The sequence below is a fragment of the Echeneis naucrates genome, chromosome 4 (genome assembly GCF_900963305.1).
Source record: "Echeneis naucrates chromosome 4, fEcheNa1.1, whole genome shotgun sequence".
NCBI classification, from domain to species: Eukaryota; Metazoa; Chordata; class Actinopteri; order Carangiformes; family Echeneidae; genus Echeneis; species Echeneis naucrates.
This window is the reverse complement of record NC_042514.1, coordinates 13859278-13885103: the sequence shown is the minus strand read 5'-3', so window position 1 is coordinate 13885103 and position 25826 is coordinate 13859278. Positions and strand designations below refer to the sequence as shown.

General features: G+C 43.7%; 1 protein-coding gene across 2 annotated transcripts; it reads left to right on the top strand.

The window, feature by feature from the left end:
* The first annotated feature begins 179 nt into the window (after positions 1–179).
* Positions 180–25607, top strand: plpp3 (phospholipid phosphatase 3). Of its 2 annotated transcripts, none has more exons than XM_029499765.1 (7): positions 180–777; positions 13107–13261; positions 16233–16325; positions 16666–16853; positions 17009–17066; positions 19885–20061; positions 25027–25165. In XM_029499765.1, the coding sequence occupies exons 1-7, from the start codon at positions 639–641 to the stop codon at positions 25153–25155; spliced, it is 939 nt and encodes a 312-aa protein (XP_029355625.1). In that variant the 5' UTR covers positions 180–638; the 3' UTR covers positions 25156–25165. The 2 variants fall into 2 exon arrangements, with proteins under 2 accessions (XP_029355625.1, XP_029355624.1); XM_029499764.1 differs by lacking the exon at positions 13107–13261 and adding an exon at positions 13672–13829 and having other exon boundaries at positions 184–777; positions 25027–25607.
* The last annotated feature ends 219 nt before the right edge of the window (positions 25608–25826 follow it).

Below are 25826 nucleotides of genomic sequence, written 5' to 3'. Positions count from 1 at the left end.
AATAATAAAGGACCACATCATCTCCAATCAGCTTCACCACTGACAAACATCAGCCTGACAGGCTTGTGCCATCGCTGGGGGCGCAGTGTGGCCGGGAGGGGCCCCCTCCTGCCCCCCCCCCCATACTCGTCCCTGTCTAAGGAACTTTTCCATGCAGGGAATGGAGGCGATTACCCACCGCTAGCGGAGGGAAGAGGGCTGAGCCTTTCAAGCTGCTGGGGGAACTTGAAGAGAGCAGGGGGGGAGGAGGAGGAGAAGGATTGATATAACGAGCGACCCAAGTCCGACTCCAAACCTCTAAACCAGGAGCGAAGCGGGGGGACGCATGTGTTACTTCCATTCATTTGGAGCGCAGGAAACCTCCGTGATCGAGTCCGTAGCACGGCTCCGTTAGCCAGATGATACTCCTGTAGGCTCTATATTTATATGTTTTAGCTTATTAAAAAAAAAAAAAAAAAAATCAAATAGGCAACGAATTAGCAGCACATCTGCAACTTTACACCCCATCCCGGTGTGGGAAGTTTGCTTGTCGTGTGTTCGCATGACACTTCTCTAAAGGACTTGAGAGCCTGTCAGAGTTTCTTCACCTACCGCGTGGTGTGTGTGGGATTTGGAGCTGAACCGGCGGAAAATCTCAGATGCAAAAGTACGTGTATGAGAAAGCGATGGCCCAAGAGACGAGAAACGGAGGAACCTCCACATTAAACAACAACAACAGTGTTGACAACACCAAGAAGAAGCTGTTGATAGCGCTGGACATCTTCTGTCTTCTACTTGGTAAGTTTAAATAAGTTCACTGTCTTCCTCTCTTTCCTCAGTTGGATTGTGTCCCCCCCTCCTTTTTTTTCACCAGTAATCAGCTGTTTATGGCAGCAGAAAAAGTAAACAGACTACAGGGGGACCCGCGCTTTCTGATGACTGGCAGCAACTCTTATCGTTTTAAAAACACTGTCGGTTGTCTGTGACCACAACACAACTTAATCTGCAACATCCCCTTATCGCCCAGCTCCAACACACCAACCGATGGCACGATCACGCAAACTGACACACAAACGCGACGTGCCAGGCGTGTTAAAGAAAGTGCTGTTTACACCGTGCAACCTGACAATGAGGCGGCCCGGACCGGCATGTGCACTGGCATTACAAATGGGTTTAGTAGCTCAACACAAGACATTGTCTTTTCTCAGTGCCTGACAGGTGTTGTGGAGTTTTCCTTTGTCACCACTTCACACACTGATCATCTCAAACGTCCCCACAGCAGCAGCGGACCTGAGGGCTGATGTTTAAGCCGTGGAGCATAAAGGCTTTGAAGTGTTGCGACCTGCCCCTTTTACTGCCCTTTAAATAGCCTCTGCCCGTGTAACTTTGCTCACCTGACCCCAAACCAACAGAGATGCCATTCCAGCCAGAGATGTCCAAACATAATCGTAATCATAAACATAAAGCAGAGTGTGGTAGAGTCACAACTGATGAAACTGTCACTGGCACAGAGGTGATGGGGAGGGCTTCTTTGGTCTAATCTGCTCTAACAGGCAACTTGTTTTTTGTTTGTTTTTGTGTGTGTGATAGTCCTAACTTGTTACTCTGCATGTGTTTCATCCAGATGCATTGTACTGTGCTTATATGTGTGTGTTGCTCTGATAGCTGGTTTGTTTTTGGCCGTTGTCACTGTAGCCCTGTCCTTTTATTTCCCAGGGCCAGCGGCCCCCCTTTCTCTTCTTTCTCTTTTCACTCTGCTCGATCTCTCCTTTCTCTCTTTTGGAAAAGGATAATGGGAGTTGCGCTTAACTTCTACACATTCTCTCCCAGAACCCTGCAAATCCCTGGCCAGCTGCCCCTGATCACTCCACTTCAAATTACTTTCTCTATAGTTCTCTCTCTCTCTCTCTCTCTCTCAGCCCTTTCTTCCTCGCTGTCCGGGGGAATGCGTGCAGTAATTGCTTAAGCATGTGTTGTGGCAGGGGAATGCTTCTCCATCTCTCCAATCTAACGGAGAGATGGAGAAGCGGTGCCCGTGGCTGACCAGGTTTTAGAGGAGCAGGTGGGGGCCCGTATCAACAGCTTCAGATGGAGAAATTATAGGAAAGACACATACCACATCACCACACAGGGGCAAGATTTAACTGCCCTCAATGTGATAAATAGTCCAGATTAACTCCATGCTCTCTTGAAGCAGATCTGCTCAAAACAAAAAGTTTTCCAGTGTGTGTGTCGGTTTTCTTATAAAGAACCGTAGATATTGTTTCATAAGTACTCGTAAAGATGTAAATGAGGCTTGTGTGCATGTGGAGTGAATTTCCTGCATAAAACAACTTCCTTTAGTAGTAAAAACCGTACAGTTGGCTCTTCCACTAAGCACTTTGACACATATTCATAAACACACACAGAAGCACACAATGCACGTAAGCACGCAGACACTAATGGTCACACAGATTATCTTTTGTCATGCAAAACGCAGTCTGGCTGCCCAGTGATGACTGGCTGGCCCACTTTGGTGATTTGGGAGGGGGTTAAACATTGGGTGTTTGGTGAATGCAGGGACAAAGGGGGGTTAAAAGAGAGAAGGTAAAAGACCAGTTAAAAAAAAAAAAAGGCAAAGGGTGTCGGGGGCTGTCCTGAATGAGGTACAAGAAATGTGGGTGTGCAGAGCGCTCAGAAGTGTGAGATCTTGAATGCTCCTTTTTGTTCTTCGTGTGTCTATCAGAAAGGCATGTTGTACACTCTGCAGCTAGATAATGCATTAGTGCCTTGCTATCTTAAATCACTTCCTATCTGCCAGCTGGTGCTGCACATGCATACTCTCCTCAGTGACACCTCTCGATAAATTGTCAGTGTGCCCGACAGTCAAACAGGCTAAGCTAATGATTCTGTTTGTATAAAGGACATCTGAGGCCATCTGCACGTGCACACCCACTAACACTAGTCCGTGCATTCATAGCAAAGAAGGATTCCCCACTTGTGTTGTGCTGATAATCAAGAGTAAGGATGCATAAGCATAGGGGTGAAGATGAATAAAATATTTGAACGTGTACACCCACACTTGCTCTCACTCAGAACTCAACTGCTGAGACCAGAGCCAAAGTGCACAGTTTTGGCAGTGGAGCACAAGCATCATCTGCTAATTTCCATTCAGCTTGGGTTCCACTCTTGCTCAGCAGCAGCATTGATTTAGCAATGCTATAAGGAGCTCACGGACTTGCACCATACAATCGCCATAAATACATAAACTCCACCACAGACTCTGGAATTCCAGTCTTCCGTCTATCTCCATCCCTCATGAATGTGGCTACAGGATGTCTGACGGGACTGCTGTCTTGGGATTCAGAGTGGCTGTTTTTTTTTAAAACACTTTTCTAAAGAGTCACCCACTTGAGCTCTTTGGAAACCATACATCTAAAAGTATCCTCACCTAAGCCTTCATTTATTTTACACAATGCATTGTGTGTTCACTTGTGTTTGTAAGTCAGCGTCTTTCTAAATCACAGTTGGCGCTGCAAAGGCCTTTTTCTGAATCTAAATATGACACACACACACACACACACATATATATATGTGTGTGTGTGTGTGTGTATATATACACGGATGTGCATCCCCATTAGCTGCTATAGAATCACAGCACTCAGTCTTCAGTCATACAGCCCTTCATTAAAGGTGGAAGGTTTAACCTCTACCTTCCCAGGCCTCAGCCACTTCAATCCTGAGCTGCTCTCCAAATATTTTCCAGAATTTCTGAAATTCTTCATCTGGCTGCAGCACTATGGTCAAAGACTGTTGATGTAACATCTGGTCCAATTTTGGGTTTGAGTGAACCAGGGGGCACGGAGTGTATGTGTGCGCATATAAAGCTCAGGAAAGGGTGGGAAACGGAAAGGTAGTGTCGGCTGGAGGAAGGTGTGGTTGTGAAATGAAATCCTGTCTCTTTTTATTTTTATTTTTTTTTGTACCTCACAGTCCATTTCCACTCTTTCTCCCCTTCCTTCCCTCCCTCCTCCTCCAGTTGAGCCGGTCTTCCCTTCTCATAAGTGGTTTTGTACTAATGGTGAGAAATGGCATCAAACAGCGAAAGACTGACACATAATAACATTAAGTTAGTTAAGTGTACGTGTAGTTATAGATAATGCACTGAAAAGTCAGTTGAATCCGTTGCAGGAATCACATGTAAATCCATTGAAAGTAACAGTACCCCCAAGGACAAGAAAAGCAGATAAATATTTTTTTTTGTTTTGTAGAAAATTGTAATCGAACGGCTAGTGAGAGGCCCTCAACTCAAACCCAAACACGGGCTCCTATCAAAAACTGTGGTCCTTAATCTAAAGGCAAATAACCTCAAGTGTGGAGCACAAGGCTGTCTGCATAGAGTTAACAGCTGAAAAGAGAAGCACATCGGATGACCTGGCTAGATACAGACGCATAAAGAAATTGAACTAGTGGGGAAATACAAAGAAATTTCTCCCGATTCCCATGTGATCATCATTCATCTACTGAGGAGACGGTTGCATTTGCTTTGTGTTGCAGTCCTTCTGCTGATGCTCCTTGTTGGCCTATTCTTCTGTTTGGCTGATCAGGTCAAAGGTCAGGCAGAAAATAGACTGATGTGGAACAAGTGCCTGCAGTGGTCTCTGTATGACATTTCCAGCACTCGTACACAGTTAAGACTTGACATTCAATGGATTACACATAGGAATATGTTATATCAGTACAATAACAGTTGATCTGAGGATAGTATTTATTATTTGATTACATCACTGAATGTTTGCGCACCCTGTGGCTGGAGGCAGGGGCCTGTGGTGGATCGTGATATGTGTTTATGTTTTGGCTGCAGGACAAGGCGAGGTTAGGACTCTTTAGAAGGTGAGGAGCGTCCTTTGGCGAAGTAGCATCATTGTATTGTGTAATAAGATAAAGATCAGCAGATGTTCATGACAACAGCCTTGGCTTCAGGGCTACCATTCCCTTAAGGATGGATGTAATTTTAGGTGTGGATATCTAATATTATCCGTGTTGTGATAGAATTTAAGTGGCCAGAACGTAAGTGTGTATGTCTCTATGGCACATCCAGCCTGTCACTGTGACATGTGGCTGGTTTGTGCCAGTGCAGTAGCTAAATGACAAATCCCTGCGGCTTGCGTGGGCGCAAGGCTGCAATTGAAGGTGTGTGGGGGTGAGCATGTGCATGTCCCGTGGGGTTTATGAAGGAGAGGGAGCGCCCAGAGCTGTCATTAGATGGACTCTGTGGCCTGAATGGTTAGGCAGTTTGTGTATGTATGCTCATTTCTGCAGGCTACATGTGTGAGGCATCTGTGGCTTCATTTGTATGTGGGTGCCGCATGTGGCTGCCAGAGGCAAGCCGTGGGCATTGGTCTGTGTGATGTGCAGGGGTGTTGGAAGTTGGATATATATCGAAATGATATCAAAATCAAAAGTGGAATTGATGATGTAGCCACACACTGCAGGTGTCTCAAGAGTGTGTGGCAAACATTCATACGTGTTAAAAGTGTGGCGAGTCCACATTACCTTGAATCTGCAGCCAGTTAAAAGACACCATCACACTAACTACTGACGTAGAAGACTCATTAACCAAACCCCCTCCTGAAGCCACCGGTGTGGAACTGTGTCATTTTTTCCCCCCTCAGTTATGTCAACATTTGCATTGTCGACATAAAAACTACAGTTACATGCGTGTAGCGTACAGCACAGGCCACACAAAAGTAAGACAGGACATCTCCGCAGGCATCATTAAGAAGTGGGCTCGACTAAGAAAATAAAAAATGTTAACACAGTAACTCCCTCCTCTTTCAGGGCTAAACTTCCACAAAGTCCAACTCACACTAAAGCAATAACTCACTATAAGGGGATTTGAAGCATGAGGCATGCAACCTTATTCAGTGATGGAAAAGCCTTTAAGGATTTAAGCATTTAATTAGCATGCTGAGACCACGCTTTGAAATGCCAGCAGCCCTAAGATAAGTTTCCAGTAAGTAAGTTTCCAGTTTACTGTTAAAACAAGTTATTGTTACATTATATTGTTAATAAATGATTACATTTAAATTAAGGACTTATTGTGGTAATGCTAAGGGCTAATGCTAAGGGAGAATAAATGACTCATGACACCATGGAGACCATTTTATGAAATAATCAAAAATTAAATGATTTATCATGTCATAAGACCAGTGATATTAGACTAGACTTGTTTAAAAATGGTTGAGCCATCTCTCTTTAAAGGACAAAAAGAAATGGTTGAGAATGAAATCCAATCCCTACCTTGAAATCAAAAGTTAAATTCAATCACCAATTTGGAGAATCATGACACACCTAGTGATGTGACCTGGCCTTTTTATGCTGGCAGAGAGAGACGTCATCTCCTTTAACTTATCTTTCACTCTCCTGAAACCAGTAAGATTGCACAGCAAAACACAAACAACTGCTTGTTTACTTTTGACAACAATGGTGTAGTAAAGCCTCTGTTTTGGCGTCTCTCTCCAACTTCCCATCCATGATTATAGCCCTTGCAGGTTAACACCCTCAATCTGCTTATTTAGATTACTGGGCAGGACTCTGCAATACACTTTTGCTGGCAGTAGGTCTTTCATGTGTGAAAGCTTATATTTGAGTTTTCAGCTGGTGTTATAAATTAATGTGTTTTGTGTGTAGGCAGTGAAGTGCTGTCATTTTCCTGATCTGTCTGTCTTTCCTGGATCTATTTGATCTGACACAGCCGTGCGTTATCATGGCGAACAGACTGAGAGCTGCAGGCCTCATTACGTCTCACACTGGGTCCCTTCCCTGCTGTTACACAGGCCTCTCTGTCTGTCACTTTCTCTTACCACTTCTATTGCCCGCCACAATCCTCTGCATTTGTATGTGGACATGCCGTGCGCATCCAGAGATTGGGGGTTGGGGGGGGTCACTGAGATTTCACAGAGAACAATGCCCCTTTTGATGCATCCCAGTGCTCTTTGTTGCGTTAACGAGGACCAACAGGCCTGTGGCAGACAGAAGAAGGATGAAATGAGGGAGGGTAAAAAATAAATAAATAAAAATGAATGAGCTTGAGATGAGAGGGCCTCTTCACCGGGTACTCGTGGCCCTGCTTGATTATCTGTCAGTGGTTTATGGCTGCGTCTTCGAGCTGGTTTGTTGACTGGGTTTTGGGCTGTACTGCTTATCTGCTCAGCTGGGGCAAGCACTGTATAGTAATCAGCCCGGCATCTTTATTGGTGCAAGCCTTATCTTCGCTGTGGGTGCTGAGCCCTATCCTGTTTACATACAGTCAAAAAGCTTTTCCTAGAAAACAACATGCAGGGGATTCACACCGTAGCTCCAGTTTAACACCCATTGTCTCAAGATAATTGCGGTCCATGATGCGGGCACAGATGAGCAGACAAATAAAGAGAAGTAAGAAAAGAAGCAAGAAAAGAAGGAAAGTTGTGAGTTAGGTTGAGGAGAGCATTTTCCCAACATAGGCGTCAGGTTTCAAAGACTTCACAGCCCTCTCCTCCACAGCCGGGCTTTTGTCCCAAGGGGTAATAATGCCATTGTGGCAACAACAGAGAAACGCCCAGCCAGCCAGTCGCCCAGCCAGCCGGCCTAATAGCCTGATCTGGCCCCTGGGCACTGCTCAAGTTTCTCTTCACTGGAGCAGCTGTGCACTCGTCCTCCTCTTTCAAGTGACAGTGTGGCCAAGCATGAGGAATGCCTTGATGAGTTGAGTTGTAGGTCGTTTTTTAAATCACTACTGTATCCTCTACTCACTAATGTGGACCATAACAGTATGGAATCCAGCTTCTCTTCAAATGGACCTAGAAGCTGACAGCCACATGGGGCCAGCAACTTCCTTCTGAGGCTGCCCACGCAGGTGCCTGCTGGTAAAGGTCCCTCTAGAGAGCGTCTCATCAAATGCCTGTGTGTAAAAGGCATTTATTCCTGTGAATAAAATCTCTCTGAGTAAGCACATGCTTCAGCCAGCGGCCCCCCAGTCCCTGCAACATTCACACGGGGGGGGACAGGGATTCACTCTGTGCACCGCTCTGCTGACCTCAGCCACTCCTGTGTGTTTGTGTGTCTGTATTTGCTTATTTGTGAGCTTTGTACATGTGTGACACATCAGCAGCTTGTGTATGCAACTGATTTCTGGAGCTTCACATCTGTAACAGTGTGTATGCATATACATTTCCAACACTGATGATCAATGATGATAAAGTTCATTTAAGAATTTATTTAGTCCATATGGATTATGGGAGCGTTTTTAAAGCCAGTTGTGGTCAAGAACTTGAAAATTTGGAAAAGGCTTTCTCAAAGTTGCCAGTGTAGCCACACACACTGCTACTGCTGTTGTGCGCTCACAGAATAATCCTACTGCTATGTCACATTGCTCACCTTTGGCCCCTGGCCTTGTAGACACTTCCAGGGTCTGTCAGGAAACCTTCGCTAACCTATGCACTATATTCCCAGATGTCTGGAAGGCCACACATACCCATGCCCAGAGCTTTAGTGACCTTAAAATAAGGTTAACTCCATGGGCTTATAGCCCTGTGTAGAGTTGGACGTTTGACAAATTTCGACACATCCAATGCATCTGAATCCCTATTTAAAACCCCAAAGGTCGCAGCACAGGTTCAGCTTGAATGCTGATCAGTGGCGTGTGTGTGATCTCTGCGCTTTTATTTGGAAGATGTTGATATTAACCCTTCATTTTTATTCACGTAAACAATAACTCCACAGAAGACTTCCAAAATGATGATGTTCATACTCTGAGCCTGTATTTTCTTCACCAATGAATAGACTTAGTAATGAGCCACTCCTTCCTCTGATCCTTAGCTCTTCTCAGATAGACACACTCTTACGGTTCACACAACGCTCATCTTTTTGCACAAAACATGTATACATACATACATACAGAAAGAAACAATGCAACTGCACCGTGACTCTTTGCGAGGAGAATGAATTTATCTCAATGAATGGGCAAAAGGAGCCAACTGCTAATGCAGGCAGTTGAACAAACCGTCCCCTTGTGAAGACAGTCACACACATATCAAGTATCCACAGCATAATGTCTACACATACTTCTTTTTAGGGATGTAGGCCACTTCTGAATTACCTGTAGTGACAAATATTATGTTGCAAGGTGTATAATGATAGAATGATGTTCGGCGTGCACCGAGACACACCAACACTCAAATGAGATTTTGAGGTCTGTCTGTTCTCTCAGATGAAATGTCATTTGAAGTGTTTTAGAAAATTGCAATACATTTAATTAAAATCAAGAACATATTCATCAGTTGATAAGCAAGAAGCCATTTAGTCAGGCAGTACCCTAGCTGTATGATCTGTTTCAGAGCAGTGAGAGAAATCGGAGAGGAGAGAGTGTGAGTGATTGACTTGTCCCGCCATCCTCCACCCTCTCTAATTGTCCTCTGTCCCACTCGTTCTCAGGACGGGTCACATGGTGCGTTTGAGGGACAGGAGGAGGAAATCCTCCATTAGAAGCGACCACAATGCTTCTTCCTCTGCCATGCTCCGCCTCCTATTCACCTTTCACATTTGCTGCTGACTCTCTGGCTGAATCACTACAATTACGATATCAATCTAATTCTGCTCCTAAAAGCCATGAAAACCCATTCAAATGTCAATAGAGTTGTGAGAGTGGGAAAAGGAGAAGCTTGCTTCTGTGGACTCAGCGGTCACGCAGGTGTTGCTCTACAGGAAAATTAGTGGCGTGTCAAGGGGAATTAACCTTTTGAGCGACGCAGAGCCTTAGGTAGCATAAGAATAGCTATTGTTTCCTGTTTTGGTAAGTACAGTCTGTTTCAAGATGGGGGAAAAACAACAGAGCAGGGCTGATCCTCACCTTGCAGGACTGAGCAACTTTGAACTGGATATTCACAATTACTGTTGAATCCAAAAATGCTAATCCTCGCAAGTTCCAACAGTGCAGTGCACTGATGAAAGAAACACATTTTTACCCCAGGTCTGTGGAAAATGTTAAAAAAAAAATAAAAAATCTGCTGCTAATCGAGGTACTTACTCCCTAACCTGTTACACTAAATTTAACTCCAAAGCCAATCAAACCAGCACTGGCTGGATAATCTCTCTCACACACATAAATGCATCCCTGCACACCACACACACACACCCACACAGGCACATGCACACACAGGCCTTGCCATGACCCCTTCACATAAACATTGATTTAAGTAGTCTCTGGTGGTCTTTGGTTGTTCCCCTCATTGCCCAAAAGAGAGAAGTGCATGACAAGATCTGATAAGACAAATAGAAGTGTTCCCTAACTCACCAAGCCTCTCTTTTCTCCCCCTGCTGCCTTTGCCAGATTTCTTTACTTCTCTCTATTTAGGCTCCAGTTATTCCCAGACGCCAGTTTGCACTGTGAAAGCTCTGAAGGCTCATTGAAACTGGGCAAAAAAAACCCAAAAAACCCAGCATGTCAGTAGAAGAGTTAACGCAAGACGTTTGTAAGAGGCGAAGTAATTTCTCTCTAATAAAGATTTGAGGATCCTTGGCATTGCTGAAAGTTACTGACCTCCTAACAGAGCTTGTAAAATAATTGCTTTTTAACTCACTGACCAAGGATCTTTGCCAACAGCCCATCCCACATCTTTCTCTTCCTTCCCTTTATGTTTTTTTTTTTTTTTTTACCTCACCATCCCCTGACACATCCCCACCTCTTTCCTCCTTGCTGTTTGGATCAGCAGGCCCTGTGAAGGTCACACTCTCTTTATCCCATCCCCATAAAAGAGGTCATATTTCTTCAGGGTGCTGTTTGCTGATGAGGCTCGGATGGGCCACTGGGTTGGTGCTTAAGCTGGTTTCACAGGAGGTTCACGGACTGTCTGTGGTATGAGGGAATGCCAGGCCACATACCAGGCTGTTTTAGCATTATACAGCCTGGTATCCCAAGACTGGGCAGCGCAGTCACTGAGAGGCTTTATATGAATTTGCAATGGGTAGATTGTCATTTGCTTGCTCTCAATTTCTCTGTTCATTCATTCAGTTGGTTCAACTTTTGGGTTTCCCATGGTGCTCTCTGATCGGTTTAGACTGTAAGAGCTGGTTTGCATATGTGTTTGTATGTGTGACCATGTTTTCCCATGTCTGTTAAGCACACCACCGCTTTTCACTTCACTTCATTACCATATGAATCCCCCCTCACCCACACACACACACAGAAGTAGGCCAGAGAGAGACGATGGAGAAAAAGGAGAAACCTGATGTGAGACAAAGGATTCTTTAAAAAGTTTTTTTTTTGTTCTTTTTTTTTTTCCTTAATCCAGCTGAGTGTTTACCAAACACAACTCAGTATGTGCATAAACTTAAACTGCAGCCCAATTCAGTGAAGCAGTGAGCTACAAGACTCACAGGAAGAAAAAAATGCAAACCTACCCATGAAATCCTACAGCCTGTCCTGCCCTGCCTCACCCAGACCTAACCCTGTCTGTTGTGGGGACAGGATGGTTCTCAGGCTGGTACCAGCGGCCCATCGAACCCTGGCACAGCACACTGTAAGAGGTATTGGAGGAGGGAGAAATGAAAACTTCCAAGATGACCGAAAAAAAAAAACCCAACCCAAATCTCATCCGGCCTTTCTTTTATGCCGGTTTCTAAGTATTGTTTGTGACGTTCAGATGAGTGGAAGATGAGGGAGCTCCGTCATGATTTTGAAAACAGCATTTAGCAGGTATTGTGGAGCTTAGGAGCATATCCTTTTTTTTTTTTTAATCTCAAAAGCTTTTACTAAAGGATTTTCCACTATGGTCATACCTTGTGAATTTTCTTGGTGAAAAACCACCGCAAATATTTAACAAAGGGCAAACCTGAGGAAAAATTAATAATTTCAATAGTTTAGCCATATTAGCTTTCTGTGAGTGTGTACGCATTTAGTCTAGTAGACACCTGAGACAACACTTTCTTCTTCCTAGTCAGAATAGCAGCCTGAGAGCGCTGCATGTCTCATGAGTATGCATAAGAAAATGTTTTTATGAGCATAAAATTTAATACAACAGCTAAGTGCTGTGTTTTTCAAGACAGCCATGTAACACAATCTCCCTCTACCGTCACTGGTGAGATGACAACCACGTTTCTCAGCAGCTTTCACAAGTTGGTCTCCGGCTCTGATCCAATTGTCAAAGAGCCCTGTGATGTGAGCCAACCACAGGAGCCGCATGTGGGAATTATTGCTGTGCAGTCTGACATCAAATGTATATGTTGGTGTCTATTTGTGGGTCTTCAGGACAAATTTGTGTTTTCAGCTCACTCTATTTATGAGCTAACACAGTCACATATATACATTGCTGTGGAAAAACCCCTTCCTGTTTTCTTTTTTGCACATTTGTCACACTTAAATGTTTCAGATTATCAAAGAAATCTTGATTGCAGACAAAAATAATCTGAGTGAATACGAAATGAAGCTTTTAAATGAAAATAAAATATGTTTGATGCTCTAAAAAACATTCTTATGTGCCAAATGTGCCAAAAAAAAAGGAACCAAGCGATAGTTCACATGTATTTGTTTTTGCTTGCTTTTTAGATTATATGATTTTCCCTTCTTCAAAATACTTTGTTGGTTTATGAGTTTGTGTTTGTGTGGCTGAACAAGCAAAGAAATGAATTATGACAGCACAGATGTCAGGCTGTACTATTTGTCCTTTTGTTGCTCAGCTGTTTTGATGAAGACATGCCTTATCTTCATCTTGATAAAGGAGGCGATTGACATTTTGAAATGTGCATATTTGCTCTCTTGTCAAGTAACTGACACAACTAATAACCACATAATATAGTAAGTGTAAGTGTGTATTTGCTTTGTCTGGGATGGCAGGGGATGACGGGAAAGTGGGGGGGGGGTCATCGAATGTTAATGTTCCTCAGTCTTCAATGGCTGGTCTCCCTCTGTCACCCGGAACAGCAGGAGGGAGTTTGCTGAGTAAACAGTCTGCTTAATGTTAGGATGTGGTTGTGTTATTGTGTCTGTTATTGTGTGGTTTAATGTAATATTTTTTCCTCAGCTTACAGGTAAGTGGAGTAAGTGATGTGGCCTATGTATGTGTGTGCGCGCGTGGGTTCGTTCATCCATCCATCCGTGTGTGTTTGTGTAGCTATGCTGCCCAGCTTGGTTCTGCACCGCACTTCTATTCGTCCATACCAGAGGGGTCTGTACTGCAGTGACTCCAGCCTGAAATACCCCTACAAGAACAGCACCGTCCCCTCCTCAGTGCTTATTTCTGTTGGGTTGACACTGCCCGCGGTGTCCGTAAGTGACATGCACACACACAAAGAGCGTCGGCCCCGGGGGAATGCCGAGGGCAGAAACAGGGAGGGCTGTAGGTTCATGGTGGTGGCTGAGACTTTGTGACAATGCCAAAAGAGAGTTAGTACAGTTCAGAAACTTTGATATATTATGTTGACGATAAAGCTGCATCTCAAAATGTGTCACTGTCGAAGTTACCCACACATGACCTTCTTAAGCCCCGCCCCCTTCTGTTGTATCCTGTGATCCCCTGATGTCAGCATGCTCCTTGTGCTTCCCTTGTTCTCTCCTGTTTATGTCTGTGTCACTGACCTGGTGCTATTCTTTCTTTCCTCTCTCCCTCTCCCTACATCTCCCCCTTTCTCTCTCTCTCTCTCTCTCTCTCTCTCTGTCTCTTTCTGTGTCTTTTGTAGCTAGCCTGCCTTTCCTGATCATTGAGACTAGCACCATAAAGCCGTACCACCGCGGGTTTTACTGTTCGGACGAGTCCATCCGCTTCCCCGTAAAAAAGGGAGACACCATTAGTGATGCTGTGCTTTGTGGTGTTGGCATTCTTATTGCCATCTTCTCTGTAAGTCAACTTTCACACTTCCCTTTGTTTTGCAGATGTTTTTCCAATTTATTTTTAACTCCTAAATTGTTCATCATCCAACAGCTAACATTGCCCCTAAATCAAAAAAGTCTGAGTGATTTCTTACCATGCAGTTTTTTGATGTTGTTGTTGTTTTTTTCAAAATCCTCCAGTCATTTCTTCTGTGAATGTGCTCTAAATGTCTTCCAGCTCCATTCTGTAATGTTCTCTTCATTATATTTTATTCTTCTATATCCCCTTTTAGTCACACCAGTCATTTGTAAGGGCTTGTGTGGCTTTATTACTTAGCTAATCAAGTCAGTGGCACTAAGCCCTCCCAAGTGACGTTAGGAATGCCAAAAGGTTAAGGAGATTTTACGAGTTCTTGGCCCATTCTCATGCCCCTGAATCGTAGCCCTGCACACTGACTCCATGTCCTCAGTGCCCTGCATATTGCTTTGGGTGAATGTGTCAGTGCTCTCTCCCATGCTTGCAGCGATAGGCTGCGGTGTCTCGCCAAGTGAGCCACAGCATGTAACTGTCATTCCCATGACTTGACTCTTGCTTCTTAGAGGGATTTACTCATTTATTATGCCAGCAGGTTTTCTTTGGGGAGGGTTCATGGTGAGTGGAAACATGTGATAATAACATTTGGGAAGTATGCATATGTCAGTTAGTGCCACGTGGTCAGACTACCCGATCTTAGCAGCCCCCAGACTCTCAGTGGTACAGCCTCCTCGTAAGTTCCCAGACTGAGACGTTGCTCTACCGCCGTCTCCAAGCCGCCAGCTTGGTGGGCACACATGCATATACACACACACACACAGACTTACATGCACTCTCAATGTACCAGCTCAGCGCTTCTGCTCATTGGAACCAGGAGACTGTGCCTATGTTAGCTTCCTCACATGTTCGCGTGTGGGCAAAACTGGCGTGTCTCACACAGCTGTGTTCCATTAGTGGCGTCTACTGCGCCGACACCATTACTTTAAAGCACACTTGTGCACGCTCACTCATGCAGTGGTGCAAGCACATGCACACACCGGTAGCAGAGACCAGTTGGACCTCCTGTTTATCTCCACTGGGGGGGAAATCCCAAGAGTACTGTTGCTCTTATATATTGATGACTGACAGGTCATGTTTCCACCGGGAGAAACACACTAAGCAATAGCTAGTATGCACACTGACCATGCAAATAATCCAATGCAGCACCTAACTGAGTCTCATGGCTGAATCAAAGATTGCCTGCTCTCAACACAGATAATGAAGGGGAGGAAAGGCTTGAATGGAAATACCAACAACCCGAACAAACTTCTCTGGCCTGTGTCAGCCTCCTGTGGCTCTAATCGCCCACTCCAATCTGAACAATTCATTGACAATAGCACACACACAGACTAATAAATAACCATGTTTGTTGCTCCTGGCAGCTGACCGCTGAACATTCAGGATCAGTGTTTATTATTTCTAACAATACACAGTCACACGCAGACACACACACAGCACACAGCGCACAGCACAAACATACATGTTCATACACAAAGAGTAAACTTCGGCCTAAATAGGGTGTCTGGGAAACAGAGTCTTACTGACCATTCACAGTTTTTCACAGTCCAGAGCATCCACTGGCTACAGACGGGCAGATAAATATTTTCCACTAAGAACAGGCTAGAGAGTGAAGTCTTGTGTTGACAGAGGATGGAAGGGGAGATGTGGTGAGTGGTGCAGTGCAGCAGGTCTGTCAGTCACCTACCCCAGGTGGTAGAGATATGATTGACGTATTCCTGCCTTCGGGGATGGCTTGGCATAAGCGTTCTCAGCCCTGATGAGGTATTTTCATGGGCCCCAGCTATACTCAAAGCCACCTGGAATACCAAAGGAGTTGGGGTTAGCCGACTCAAGCCTCACAGCAGACTAATAGTGTGTAATGTAAATCCTTGTTATATTGAATTCAAGTCAATCTTGATTTAGATATTGACTCAGTGTAGATTATTTTCATTCGTTTAATAGTTTCCTCTTTCAATTGCCCATACTCACATTAGCCTTCATATTCCACATGAAAACCCATCATATCATTGATCAGAGCATCACAGCTCTTCAGTAATCTCACATCACATCCAAACTGCCTGATGGAAAGGCAGGCCATGCTCAGTCTGTATGTTTGTGTGTCAGTCTCACTCAGTCTGCACCCTCCTGTTGGTCCTTTACACATCATCTCTACTCCATCTGTGACTTCAGCTTTGAATAAAATTAGATTTCCTGCATGATTGGCACTCAGACCTTACTATTCTACTGCATGGTAATCTGCATCTAAATGTACTGTATGCCTGCATCACATATGTAGATTGTGCCTTTTTTTCGCAATCTTTGTTTATCTTAAAAAAATAAATAAATAATTTATTTTAGATTGTCATTGGCGAATGCTTCAGGATTCACCAGCTACATGAGGGAACTAAGTCTTTTGTTGGCAATCCCTATGTCGCAGCCCTCTACAAACAGGTCAGCTATACATCAGCAGTTTCAACATTACTTTATGTATGTGATTAAATGTTTTCTAAATGCCTCTAAACCCCTTTGCTAAACATCAAATATCCAATCATACCTTTGCAATTGTCATGATGGGCATTTTGGACATGCTAAGTAAATAAATACAGTGACTGTCTGCTCTCATGTATGTTAGCATGTTCTGCTAATTTACGAGCTACAACTGTAAACTGCATTACTTTATAGGCCAAAGGCATTTCATTCTATATTATTTAGTTTTTAAGGCAAGTGAAAAATGCATGCAATGCATTTATGCAGGTTTAATGTTTAATCATCGATGTGTGTCATCTTGCAGATGGGTGTGTTTCTCTTCGGTTGTGCCGTCAGCCAGTCGTTCACAGACATTGCTAAAGTGTCAGTCGGTCGCATGAGACCTCACTTCTTACATGTGTGCAAGCCAGATTTCTCCACCATCAACTGTTCACTGGGATACATCACCAACTACACCTGCACAGGTGTAGAGAGTGAAGTTCAGGAGGCCAGGTATGTGTAAACCATGACATACGCTGTATTGCTCTCTTTTTATATGTATATATGTGTGTGTGTGTGTGTGTGTGTGTGTGTATATATATATATATATATATATATATATGCATATGCAAATTGAAAAACTGACTACATCAATCTTTCTCTCCCAGGAAATCCTTTTTCTCAGGACACGCTTCTTTTTCGATGTTCACCATGCTGTATCTAGCTGTAAGTAACCATTACACCTTTAGCCACTCATGCACACACAACACACAGTTGTGCAAACAGACACATACTAGATTAAACAAGGAAATAATCACTTTCAGATTTTAGATGGCATCATAGTCTTAAGGTTGGGGCTACAATTTGGGGATTCACTATCTGAAGAAAAAACATTGTTCTCACCCATTTTTTCTTGTCCTCCTCCGCTCTATATCCACATTGAGGTCAGGAAAAGTTTTATTTTGCTCTGAAGATAGAGGCTCTTCAGAACAGCTGCACATACACTTCCTGTCCTCTCCCATTTGCCTCCATTCTTTTCCATCTCCCACTCCACCTGTTAGGGGTGTATTGTTGGACTTAGCACCCTAGAGCTTCAAACATCCACACACATAGACCACACAAGACAGTTACCAGTTCATTCTCCTGCATCTATTTTCGCTCTTCCTCTGTTTACACACCATGTCCTTTCTCCTCACCTTCAGATCAGGGGATACAAGGGAGGGAAGGAATACGAGTCAATGTTTTGAGTCTGGCTTGCCAGGGATTGGTACAAAGATGGTTCTCATGCTGTATTGGCAGTTCTGCTGTATTGCAGTATATCATTCTGTGTTGCGGTTATTTTTTAGCCTCTGGTTGAACCTAAAGCTGCACCATGGTCAGACTGAGCAAAAGAGATGAATGAAAAGCAAGGAGAGCAAAGAGAAGCAATGCAGATGTGCTGCATCCAGACCACAGAGTGACACAGAGAGCAGTGCTCCAACTGTGGCAAGCTGGGGACCACAGCCAGAGGAGGCTGGAGCAAGCACAAAGGCAGAGAGAAGCAGAGAGAGTGAAGGAGGGGAAGAGCAGTTTGTTGCTGATTCTTTGGAATAGAAAACCAGCCCAAAACAAAGCCCACATTCCCTAGTGGAAAAAGGAATCTGCAGCATGTTTTTATTTACCAGCTGAAAAGTCACCATGTGACAATGTTTTTACTCACGGAAACTCCCTCCGCACTGAAAAGAAACACTCAAAAACTAGATTAAAATCAGAAGAATCCTCCATGAAGTTGGAGTGATTGTTTTAACTGCTCGCAGTGGATGCGTGGCATGGCCTGTGAAGATAAATGCTAAGGTGATACATCGGGCCTGACGTTAATTAATACTTTTACTAAGAATGAAAGTTAGGGTTAGGAAGAATGGTGACCTACCTCTGGACTGGACAAGATAGTAATGAATATATATGTCAACAATTCGGAAATTCTTTTCTGTATTAGATGTGTTATTTCCTCACTTCCACTGTGTGGCTGTCACCTTGTCTTTCCGACCACAACCCCCATTCATGCACTAATTGGCATTCTGTGTTTTTTTTTTTTTTTGTTTTTTTTTTTTTAAGTACTTCATTTCCTGCAGAGTGCGTTTGAGCACTGCATCTGTGACTGATGTGGTTAGAGCTGAGCCTTTGCAGCCGTCAGAGATGGCAGATGGATAACTGACACAAACATCACAGCTGAACAAGCGCACGTGTGCATTCATGAGTCCAATGAAACCGTCTCAGTCTTCTGACTGATGTACACAATTAAAATAAGCAACACGGGCATGTCTATGCACATGCTATGCAGAATAAACAAGGGTGTTTCTACTATACAGAGCTCGCTATCACAGAATGAGACACGGCATTTTGGTCTTAACCACAGATATGCTTCACATAGTGCAGCGTGAACCAGAGCAGTTGTGGGGAAGGGGGCTGGCTGGTAAAACGATTCCTCGTTCTCATTCTCTTTGGTGTCCTGGTGTGTGTTTTCTTTCACATAACGCTAACTTTGAGTCAGAGCAAGAGAACAACGAGAGAAGATCTCTCTCTGGAATGATTTGAATTCCTTCAGAAACCACTAGACTTTGTGTCGCTCCCATCTTCCTCTGTCATGGGAATTTAGTGGGACTTCTTTTGTTGTTGGGTTTTATTGTTGTTTTTCTAAGATTGAAGACATGGAGCATATTTCTGGGGAGATGGCTCAGGTCATGAAGCCAAATGCCTGAGTTTGAGTAGAAGAGACTTTCTTAAGGCCATTAACCTTCCCTGTTACTTATTCTGACCTTACGTAGGCATTTTATTTGGGTTTATTTACTTAGCTCATTCGCATAGCTAGATATGGCTGAAATGATTGGAAGGTTATTGAAATTCCTTGTTTTGACTAAGTTCGTGTGCTTGTTTTGAGCAATGCATCATCCATCAAAGCGAAGAGCTTTAGGATTTTGCTTTTACAATGTCAGACAGAAGTACTTTTCGGTAGTCTGTGCCCACTACCTGAGAGTCATACAGAGGAAGCCTGAAGTCTAAACATCCCTGCCAGGGAGGAGAGAGCAAGACTGGAGGGGATGGGAGGGATCGCTTCCTTTGCTTCCGAAAAGAGAAGAACAATGACAATGTGTCATAGAGGAAGTGTGAGGAAATCTTATGTCCACACCTACTTGGAGCTCATAGTGAACGGGGATAGCTGGGAGGTACTGTGGCTGTCTGTTGTCATTGTTAGCCTAGCTGATTACAAGACACACGTGTGGAGGTTTGGGTTGGATGGACATACGCAGAGGCCAGCCTTCCCAGGCCCTCTGTCTCTGGGAAGATTAAAGCAGACGGGAAGTTAAGAGTATGAGTGGTGCAGAAACACAGGATGTCTGAGGGGCCTGGGCTGACTTCACCACTCTGCGTGGGTAAAAAGAGTATTACGTACTTGCATTTGTGCCGGTTGAGCAGATTTCACATAGACACTAAAAGGGCTCGTGTGTCAAAGCATTAACATTGCATCTGTATTTGTCTGCTCTCTTTTCCCCTGCCTCTTTTTTAGTTCTATCTCCAGTCCAGGTTCACTTGGCGCGGCGCTCGTCTCCTCCGCCCGTTGCTCCAGTTCACCCTGTTGATGATGGCGTTTTACACCGGCCTGTCGCGCGTTTCTGACCACAAGCACCACCCGACTGATGTCCTTGCCGGCTTTGTTCAGGGAGCCCTGGTGGCCTACTGCATAGTGAGTGCAAACATTTCAGACATTAAACACACACAAAAACACAGCCTGTATTCAGAAACTGAACCTCAAAACAAGCCATCAGGACATCCGTAACTTCATAATGCCACAACTAAGCAGTCGCTGTCCCCTTAATTTAAGATGGCTCATCCAAACTTCAAATTAAAACACAGATATGGGATGTTTAAACACATTTCTATAGCTTACCGCTGGGCTCTTATAGACACGCTAAACATCATGTAAAGTTGTTAAACATGATGTCTTTTTCGTCTGTGAGTTTTTCTCTCTGCTTTTGGTGAAATGGCACAGGCAATGAAGTGAGGAGATTCTGAGTCCCTTTAATGAATAACACATTGCTTGGAGTCAGGCCTTATTTCAGCGTGTGTGCATGTTTGTATGTGCATGTGTGTCATACAATTGTGTGAATCCATGCTCTGAAACCTTCTTCACTACTTTGTGACATATCGTCGCAGCAGTTGCCAGATGATTACACTGAGCTACACTGAGCCAAGGAAAATTGAATTCGGGTTGAGAGGAAAATAGAGGGAGTGTAAAAGGAGAGAGAGGGAGCAGGGGAGAGAGGGGATTAGCTTTTGAAACAGGAATGAGGCTGTTAATTATTTTGGGTTTTTTATTTGGCGGCTCTGGTTCTATCAGCACAGCAGGCCCCAAGTTATACACTGCTGCCTCTGGGAAAAGTATGGAAAGGCGCGCTAATACACACACACACACACACACACACACACACACACACACACACACACACACACACACACACACACACACACACACACACACACACACACACACACACACACACACACACACACACAAGGAACCTTTACTTTTCTACAGGCTCCAAATTGTGAACGTGGAAAAGATTAGATTCATAAAATTCACCAAGACCTTAGTAGTGGCGCCTTGGCAGATCTGAGCTGCACACATATGCACACACATGCACACAGCTCAGCACAGCACAGTAGGGTCCCTGAATGCCAGGATCACTGAATCATCCAAATGAACCATGAGTAGAAATCAGCGAGTAACAATAGAAACGAATGCTGTGGCTTTTCTAAATGGGCGTAGCTCCTGGACGCCATCAGCTATGACAAGGAGGAAAAAAGGACGTTTTCAGAAATGTGCTCAGCACATGAGCCTGACCTCTGAACGGACATTTCTGGCAGGAGAAATGGAGGGAGGGAACTGACAGCATAGAGGAGCCATCACTGCGCCTTGGCTCAAGATTAGTGCGGGTTCAATCCAACTGAACTATTCCACAATCCTTGTAGAGATGCAACACACACATAGTCCCACCTTTCTGCTACACTTTCATATATAGTCAAACCCCTGCTGATCAAGGCAGTAGGGTTAGGTTTACAATCCATGACGCCCCTTCTGATTTGCCTTGTCTTGGTAGAAACACACATCTGTGAGCACTTTAGCTTGGCTGTTTCAACCTCTCAATGAGCAGTGGAGCAGAAAGGACCTGACAGGAAGATGAGTGGAGGCATGATAGATGAGGTAGAGAAGCTTTGTGCTTTTGAGCTGCCAACACCAAGTACTAAATCAGAGTGTGAACATCGCTGAAATCGAACTTAACAAGTGCAGAGGGTCAGTATGTATTCTTTTGTTTTAAAATTATGTCTAGGTGAATGTTCTTCACCACTCTGGGATATTTCTCACCGAAAAACAGACTTTTAAATGTCTGCCATGAATTTGTATATAAAATGATTGTTGTGTAAATGTAGGCCTTTGAAGGTCACTAAGAACAGCATAGCATTTGTGAAGACATGGGACATTGGGCATAGTTTGCCCTCCACTGATTATAGGCGGTCAATAATTTAAACAATTTCCTCACATGAACATGTCTAGAGCTGATTTTCCAGACATTATATGGAGTTGCCCTTTCACACATGTAGAACAGGAGACACGCAAGAGAGTGTCTCCCTCACAGCGATTTTGGTGAGGGGTGGTAGAGAGCAGAGCCAGAACTAAGCAGCACGTAGAAGCTATCACAGTATCGACCATTTAATGTCCAGTCCAACTGATGACAGCTAATCTGGACAATGTCTAGATCTGTTCAGTATGCCAGACCCCAGAGCTCAATGCACTGCAATATAAAAAACGGACAAACAGAAAACACAAAGATATCTGAAAAACAGAAACCATCTTCATCACACTTATGATACTAAACTTTGGTAATTGACTCAGTAGCCATCAATATGTAGAACTCGAAATATGTAGACGCTGTTCTTTGCTAAATCTAAAAACATAAGCAACCTTAATGAGGAAAAAGTACAAAACCCACAGAAGTGTTTCCAGAGGACTATAACGAGGGATTAACGTGAATTGGATGCCCTTGCGATTAAGTATTGTGACATGAAACTGTCTAGATTTGCCAAATTTGTGTTCTCAGGGACATGACCATCGGGTTCTGGTTTATGTGTAAAGGTGTCTGTTTGTCTGCCACCAATTCACCTCATCATTTTTTTTTTAATCAAACGAAGCAAAATGTCATGGCAGCCAGTGTAATGCCTATTACACAGACCTGAGATCTCCTACATGCCAAACAGGATGGATTTGTCCCAAGTGTGTGAACGATCACTAATATCACATGAAGAGCTATACAGCCTTGCGGAAAAGTATCTTCTTTTCCAAACACATCCCAGTCATTTCTATAGAGAAATGAGTTATTCTATGACTTAATTGTGTCTGCTCTTCCAGGTCTCCCTAGGCTACAGTTACATTTTAACCTCAGTGTACTCCCCTAGATGGAGTGCCAGTAAATGAGCAATAGAAACCAGGGGCAAGTACGGACACATTCATATCTAGTGATTTTGTTGTGACTAAATTGCTGAAAAAAAAAACAAACTATTTTTGTCTGTCTCTACATTTGATAATAGATGGTGTCTGAGTCAGATACATGGAGAGTATGAAACTGTCTGCAGGGGGATGAGATCCAGAAAGTTTGGAGAAACAACGGGAAGTCCTGTAGTTGGTCTGTCCTACATGTTGTATGCTATCAGACGCAGTGACCTACTTTCATATTTTGTTCTTGTAAAGGTCAAAAGGAGCAAAACCTGCAGGAAACAGCTGTCGGAGAGAAAGCTGGTGCAGCGGTAATTTATTTTTTGAGGTTCATTGTCACAGTGGAGAGAAGTGGGGTCAGGCATTGAAAGAAGGACTCTGTTGCTTCCAGACTCGAGTTAAAGTCCAAAAAGGGGCCTCTGATACTCAAGTGGTGCCTGAATAGTCAGAAAACTTGTGGAAAGACAAAGTCTCTAAATATGAAACTTAATATCAGATTACATAAATGCACATCTACACCCTTCTTAAATGATGCATATAAAAATTTGACACTTCACAGCGCATCTATAAGAATATATGTTTATAGAGCAGCATCTTTTGACCTTCACTGGTGCAACAGCATTAACAAAGGATGAGTGGTTAGGTTGTATATATATTTTGAGTGGGTTTCATGTGCGTGCAAACAAATTTGTGTGCTGGGGTCGGTGTTTTATTGTCTGATGGATTGGTCTGATGAGGTTAGGGTTAGTGTTGCTCTCTTGCACATTCACAGTTCCTGCAAATTAGCGCAGCCACTTCCTTTGTGACTCAGATTCTTTATGTGCCAGGCTTCTGAGTACTTGTCAAGGGGCATCAATTTAAGACACAAACACACACAGACACACACGCACGCAGGCACACATTTCCTAACCCATTACGCCTACTTTGAATATGGTTTTCTCTGTTGCATCACTCATCACGATGGGCTAATCTGGAGACTGTTCATGTAGTATATAAGTGCATGTGCGAGTGTGTATGGTTTTGTGTTTAAAATAAAGCGGATGTGGTGACTTGTGATAAGCTAGCTTTCTATGATGGAAGGCTGTGGGGAGCCTACATAATGGCTCGGGTTGATCTCAGAGATATGAGATATGACTCATTTCCCACCTTTTCTCTTACACTCCCATATAATATGTAATATTATGTGAAAATATAATATTCTATGTCACGGATGGTATATGATATACTAATATGCCATCCGTGACACACTGTAGACACTACGCAAAATCATGACAAAGTACAAAAGTAGCACAAAGAGTGCTTTTATCAGCAAGAAACCAGCTGCATGCAATGGAAGTATCTATGTATGTGTGATGTCATCCCTCTCTCAGAGGTCGCCAGTAAAGGTCATTTTATGGTCTGTAAATGTCAGGCTGTAATAGAAGAGACTGAGTCCACAACTCAGAATGATCAGAATGAGGCAACCATTGTTATATAAATAGATTAATGACTATTTGTCAGACATCTTCTCAGAACAGAAGACATGATCATTGAACTTCCTTTTAGTGTATGTTTTCCCCTGAGGACATTCCTTTATGACAACAAATAGCTGCTTCCTCCCTCCTCATCTCCTTGGAACAGGCCTGGCACTTGACTGGCAGCTCGGAAGGAAAAGCTTGTGTGTGTGCGTGTGTGTTCGTGTTCCTACCCAACTGAAGCTGGTGCTGCTTCTCATGAGTGACTCCCGCCAGTGGAAATGTTAATCCGCTTTTGTAGTGAACGGTAGTTTCCATGGTCCCACTTCCTGTCCACTCTTGCCCACTTTCCTGTTTCACACATGATGTAATGAAGATTTCAGGAAAAGATTTCTTTTTTCTTTCTCTCCCCTCCTTCACCACCAGTACCAGGCAGACTGACATCATTTATGGAAAAGGAGAAATCACCCCACCATTAAAATAGAGCATAAGATTGTGTTCATTTGAATATAATTTTCTAACGTGAGTTGTACTAAGATCACATTTTTTTGAGAGATTACTCAGTGCTGCTACTTTTAACTTTCTCACCAGCAACACACCACCACATGTAGCTCATTGACATTTAAACACAATTGTAAACTTAACCATCCAGTCAGCCAACCACTGTCAGTTTCCTGACGTTGCTCTTCCTCTGTGTATCAATTAGGTCTTCTACGTTTCCGACCTGTTCAAGCCCGGTATGAAGCTGGCCACACCTCCACCCTCCCCCATCAAGAAGGAGCTGCTCTCTTCAGCTGACATCATTGAGAGGAACAACCACCACAACATGTTGTGAGAGACCGCATCTCTTTCCTTTGACCGAGGAGCCCATCACCGCGCTGCTCACCTCCCATCGGACAGTAGAATGTAGCGACGAGAGACTGTAGCTGCTTCTCAAATGGCATCCTCCTCCTTCTCCTCTTGTGTGGTGCCCAGCTGGGTGCTTTGTGGACTAGGGTGCCAGATTTGAGATTTGCACAGCCACTCTGTAGAGAGTCCACTCTCATTATCCAGACTTGTCATTTACTATTACATTAACTACTAATCAACATTTGAGCCCATTGTTCTGAGCACAAGCAGAAAAGAATTGGAATCTAGAAGAGAAAAGGAAATTGAGAAGAAACCAACTTGACAGGCAGAGCTGAGGGTGTGGAGGTGCGATAGAAGCGTAAACATGTAAATGCTTGTTAAGAAAGTGAAGAAAAGAGACAAAAAAAAAAAAAAAAAACCTGCCGAGAGAGAAAGGGATTTTCAGTGACACTTCCTATCTGAACTCTGTGGCCTTGGAACGCTGTAGGACAACAACTTCCTTAGCTACAGGAAGGATATTACTGCAATAAATAGCAGCTTAGAAATATTAACAGTATAGTAAAATATAACTTATAGCACTGTCATTAAGTCCATTGTCCATTATCACCACTCGCAGCCTGAGATGTCTCACTTGAAGAAAGTTTGATGATGCTGACA

What these genes read in the sequence shown, in the direction of transcription:
- plpp3 (XM_029499764.1), top strand. Translation starts at nt 639, where the DNA reads ATGCAAAAGTACGTGTATGAGAAAGCGATGGCCCAAGAGACGAGAAAC. An exon ending in AGTGAAGTTCAGGAGGCCAG is followed by an intron (nt 16,854 to 17,008) that starts GTATGTGTAAAC and finishes TTTCTCTCCCAG; the next exon opens with GAAATCCTTTTTCTCAGGAC. An exon ending in TCACCATGCTGTATCTAGCT is followed by an intron (nt 17,067 to 19,884) that starts GTAAGTAACCAT and finishes CCTCTTTTTTAG; the next exon opens with TTCTATCTCCAGTCCAGGTT.